The 5317-nt window shown below is 54.1% G+C and overlaps 1 protein-coding gene across 2 annotated transcripts in view; it reads left to right on the top strand.

The window, feature by feature from the left end:
- Positions 1–91: 91 nt before the first annotated feature.
- LOC104865547 (1,2-dihydroxy-3-keto-5-methylthiopentene dioxygenase) overlaps positions 92–5317 on the top strand; it is a 5681-nt gene continuing 455 nt past the window's right edge. The window contains exons 1-3 of one of the 2 annotated variants that reach the window (XM_010629107.3): positions 92–426; positions 2460–2579; positions 4567–4746. In XM_010629107.3, the coding sequence (XP_010627409.1) occupies positions 388–426; positions 2460–2579; positions 4567–4746 (339 nt within the window). In that variant the 5' untranslated portion in view covers positions 92–387. Of the gene's footprint in view, positions 427–1266; positions 1429–2459; positions 2580–4566; positions 4747–5317 lie in introns of those variants that run through there. The other variant, XM_010629106.2, reaches the window with a different exon arrangement.

The raw sequence follows: 5317 nt of genomic DNA, 5'->3' as shown, positions 1-5317 counted from the left end.
ACGGGGCTGGTGGTCTGGTGCTGTGGCCTCCGGTCCGGGCCGCTCTGCGCATGCTCGGGTTGGGGTGGGCCCCGAAGAGGCTGCGGGGAGGCCCCTACTTGTGTTAGAGTCTGCCTCCAGCCGCTGAACATTCCTGGGTCAGATGGAGTGCAGGAGAGGCCCACCCTAAAGCCAGCCTTCTCTGCAGTACTAGGGAGCGAGCTGAGCCGCACCCCCAGGCTTCTTCAGTGTTGAGACTGGGCCTCTGTAAATTACTAAATTGCCCAGCCTGAGCTCCAGCTTGCAGTCCTCCTGCCTCGGCCTCCTGAGTGCTGGGATGACAGGCGTGCGTCACCACGCCAGGCTGGGGATCTGCTTCTGGACTCTGAACAGTGACACCGCGATTACATGCCTGTGCCACCACCTGCTCAGAGCCATCCTTTCATTGTGAGTGCAATCCGAGTGAGCCCCACGCTGACCCGCTTTGCGCGCCCCCGACAGCACTAGGGCAGCCGGGCGTGGAGCAGACCGGAAGGGCATTTGTGGGACAGAGGGTGAGAGGTATGAACGAACTCAGCGCTAGTGACCCGAGGGTGATATTAAAAAATCACCTAGCCAGGGCCTGTAATTCCAGCATTTAGAAGGCAGAGGCAGGAGGATCACTGCCGGTTCGAGGCTAGCCTGAACTGCATGGTAATACCCTGTCTGAAAAACAAATGAAAGGTCACCCCGTGGGCCCTGTGCAGGTCCCAGTGAAGACTGTCTTCAAAAGAGGACGTCAGTCCCTGAAAAATAATAACAGCCCATGTGAGAGGAAAAGCTCACCCATGGGATCTGTACACCAGGCATGCACAGGCATGTGTGTGCGTGTGTGTGCACGTGTGCGTGTGTGGCAGTGCTGGGAATGGAACCCAGGGCCTTCTGCATGCCCAGGAAGCGCTGCACGCCCCATCGACAGCCTGTGACCTGTGTGTGGTTTGATGCTTTCTCTCTTCTGCATCAATGGTGTCAAGAGACAAAAACCACACAAATTAAAGCTCTGATCAGCTCTTACAAGAACTGTGAATCAGAGAAATTTACATGCTGCAAAACAGTCAGCCTTCTCTCGCTGAGAGGTCAGTGTCATGGATTCAACCAGCTGCTGATGAACATATTAAAAAATTGCACCAGCTGTCCCGCACATGCCCAGCTGTATTTCTCTCCTACAGAACAAAGTGCAGCCACTCATGTAAGGCAGGGCACCAGGAACTGTAGTCTCAGGCAGTGACCAATAAACAGGACCTGTGTGTCCTGCACACTCACATGGATTTTGGTGTGTGGGTGTGTGTGTGTGTGTGTGTGTGTGTATGTGCAACCCTGCCTGGGAACCAGTCCCTCAATACACGGAAGCTCCCACAGGGGTTGGCTGAGGAATGGTTATGGAAGGTGGGAGGAGAGAATCACAGGCAGGTGAGGGTTATTTTCTGTGAGCGCTAAGGCGGAAGGCAGGTTCTAGGCTGCTCACGTAGCCTGGACTTTCCTGTTTTTAGGTTGCACTGGTGTTTGAGGTCGATCTGCTTTTCTCGGATTTCACTTTGGTTCTGTGGAGTGTGGAGCTGATGTCTGTGCTGTTTCAGGGTCAGGAGCTCCGTGCCAAAGTGGGTCCCTGCCTTTTGTTTAACAGAAGGAACTGATCGGGACCATTTTTGCTTTTTTTTTTCCCTGTTTTTTTGAACCAGGTTTTTGCTATGAGGTCCAGATTGGCCTTGAGCTTACTGTGTAGCCCAGGCTGGCCCAGAACTCACAGCGATCCTCCTCCCTCAGCCTCCCAAGCACTGGCATTACAGGTGTGCGCCATCATGCCCAGCTCTAGAATGTAGATTTCTTTCAAAATCAGTGGGGTGGGGGGATAGAAGTAGAAAAGTCTCCTGGGTCCAGAGGACAGATGTGCTCTTGTCCCAGCCTGATGAACTTGAGCTTGTGTGGGCTGGAGGGGCCCCTGACACCTGGCCCAGGACACCCTGAGGCCAAGCCTTGGCCCAGTGGCAGTGAGACCCCTTCTCTGTGGAAGTGGCAGAGGAATGGGCTACAGGACAGAGCAGTGTCATTGGCCAGTCGGGTGACAGGGACAAGAAGGGGTCGGCCTCTTGGAGGTGGAAGTGAGAAGATGGGAAGGAGGGAAGCTTTAGAGCTGGCAAAGGGATAAGTGAAGCTGGGCATGGTGGTGCATACCCATCATTCCAGCACTCTGGGAGGCTGAGACAGGAGGATAACAAATTCAAGCCCACCTGTAGTCTCAAAAAGAAATCAAATAGGGCTGGCTCCACCATCCCAGTGTGAGGTCCTGGTTTCAGCCCAGAGTATTGCAAGCAAATAAACAGTAAAAATGTCAGAGGAATGAGTATGTGTTTGGCTAGGATAGAATCATCCTGGGGGTCCTGAGAGAGGCGTTCATGTCCCTTCATGTTAATGGGGCTCCCCCTCATCACCTGCTCACATAGCTGGATGCTGACAAGTATGAGACGGATCCCACGCTGGCGCAGATCCGCAGGGACCGGAGCTACTCCTGGATGGACATCATCACCATCTGCAGGGACAAACTGCCCAACTTCAAGGAGAAGGTGAGGCCGCCAGGAGGGACATGCGGCCCCTTCTCTCCCGTTACCATCTTCCTGCAGATTCGAAGTGGAGTGGCCGTCCTGCACGTGGGTCCCCCTCCCAGCCCTCAGCAAGGTGGTGGTATCTTCCCGTGTTTGGTGGACTCTCCAGTGGTGGCTGGGGAGCAGGGCTTGTTTTTGTTTTTTATTTTTGTATTAGAGATTTGAACCTGAGTCACATCCGCAGCCCTTTTATTTTTATTTCTTGTTAAGTGGCTAAGTTGCCCAGGTTGGGCTTGAACTTGTGATCCTCCTGCCCCAGTGTCCAGAGTACTGAGATCACAGGCAGGCGGCATTATGCCTGGGAAGGACGGTGACCACATGTCCAGCTCCTGGCCAGACATGTCACACACTGAGCTCAGAGGAGCTGGGGCCGGGCATCTCTCTGTGGCCTCAGGTCCTTCTGAACATCCCCTCCTGTCCCGGACACCTGTGGGTGCTGACCTGGTGCCATGCGTCTCCCCTGCTGGCCCTGGCTAGTGACTCACTGATTTCGTTGATATTCAGGGGAACTTTGGCCTCATTGATTCTTTTTTTCTTTTTATTGATTTCTGCTCTGATCTTTGTCTCCTTCTATGTGCTTTGGGTTTAATGTGCTCTTTGTTTCCCCTAATTTCTTTAGGTAGAAGCTGAGGTTACTGGTTTTAAGACTTTTTTCTTATTTCTTTCTTAAGTTTTTGGTTTTTTTGAGACACGGTTTCAGCATATACCCCAGGCTTGCCTTGGACTTGTGATCCTCCTGCCTCAGCCTCCTGAGTGCTGTGACTTGGTAAATCATAAGCAGGTTCTGAAGTTAGAACTGTACATTGCACGCCACGCCATGCCCTGCACCTGATACTCACCATCTCTCTTACTTCCTGGCAGCCATGGCAGCATCTACACTGCAGGAGGCATGCGGGCAGCCTGTGTGGTCTGGGAGCTGTCGCAGTCTTTCTCGGCACTCAGGATAGCCCGTGTGACCTTGCTCGTGTTGCCAAGGTCGGCCCCACTGGGGCAGATGTGGCTCCCAAGTCTGTATAGGATGTCGAAGCCCCCTCCTGTCCCACCACCTTGCCCACAGCTCCCATGGTGAAACCCGACTGCCAGGGAGGGGCCCGTGCCCTTTGTCCTTCTATAAGGGCCGATTTTCCAGACATTCAGCGTCTCCAGAAATGGGGTACTTTTTTTTTTTTCCTGCATTGTTGGCAATGGAACTCAGGGCCTTCACATGGAGCTGCATCCCAGCCCTTTTTTTTCTAAGTGAGACAAAGTCTCACTTAGTCACTGAATAGCCCAGGCTGGGCTTAGACTTGTAATCCTCCTGCCTCAGCCTCCCAGAGTGCTGGGATTATACATATGTGCCCCGACACCGACCAGAAACTTGTAACCTTTACGTAGGAAGACTCCAAACCCCCAGGTACAGCTGGGAGATGCTAACAGTGCCTGGAGGGTGAAGCCTGAGGTGCAGTGAAATGGGATACTTTTTTTTTTTTTCCTGCATTGTTGGCGATGGAACTCAGGGCCTTCACATGGAGCTGCATCCCAGCCCTTTTTTTCTAAGTGAGACAAAGTCTCACAAAGTCTCACTTAGTCACTGAATAGCCCAGGCTGGGCTTAGACTTGTAATCCTCCTGCCTCCCAGAGTGCTGGGATTATACGTATGTGCCCCAACACCGACCAGAAACTTGTAACCTTTACGTAGGAAGACTCCGAACCCCCAGGTATAGCTGGGAGATGCTAACAGTGCCTGGAGGGTGAAGCCTGAGGTGCAATCCCCAGGAAGGGCGTGGCTTTCACCATGGAAGGCTCAGGTTTTTCCGCTGATCTTCCCCGGGAAGTCTCCTGCCTCAGCCCAGGGTGGGTCTGTCCCCTCGGGTCCCTCAGTGGCTCCATGGACATTGTGTGGTCATGGCTGTGTCACTGTGGGGAGGGACCCTTCCTTTCCCGCCTCACAGGACTCCTGCTCCCCCAGATCCAGATCTTCTACACGGAGCACTTGCACCTGGACGAGGAGATCCGCTACATCCTGGACGGCAGCGGGTACTTTGACATCAGGGACAAGGACGACAGGTGGATCCGGATCTCCATGGAGAAGGGCGACATGATCACCCTCCCAGCGGGCATCTACCACCGCTTCACACTGGATGAGAAGGTAGTGCTGCCTGCCATGCTCTCCTTGGGACCGTGCTGGCCACACTGCCTAGAGAGTGGGGACCACAGCAGGGCCACTCGAGGTTCACAGCCTCTGAGCTCCGGGGGCACCGGACCTGCGGTTGCTCCTAGGAGGGGCCGCCAGCCCGGGACCCAGAGGGCTGTTGGCAGATAGTGTTGCCCTACTCTAGTCAGCCGGCAGGCCATTGGGGTGCCCAGGGCACAAGACAGCACCTGGCCCAATTCCTCCTGCCCCTGCCCCAAGAGCTTCTCCTGGCCACCCTGGTCCTGGGTCCTTGGGGCATGCGTGTGAAGCACTATAGGGCGGCTATGCTGTTTCTCTTGGCTCGTAGCGGTAGAATATAGTAAGGGGGATTGGTGCCAAACACAGAGAAAAGATAGTTCTTGTGTGCTGTTGATGTGATTGGGATAAATATGATACCACTGAACTAAATCCCAAGCCCTGGTTTTTGAGACAGGATCTTGCCACGTAGTCGAGGCTGGCTTGAACTCATTGTGTAGCCCTGGCTGGCCTTGAACTTGTAGTGATCCTCCTGCCTCACTCCTGAGAG

This window comes from Fukomys damarensis, unplaced genomic scaffold, assembly GCF_012274545.1.
Source record: "Fukomys damarensis isolate Sample0158 unplaced genomic scaffold, DMR_v1.0_HiC HiC_scaffold_25, whole genome shotgun sequence".
NCBI lineage: Eukaryota > Metazoa > Chordata > Mammalia > Rodentia > Bathyergidae > Fukomys > Fukomys damarensis.
This window is presented reverse-complemented; position numbering and strand designations above follow the sequence as displayed.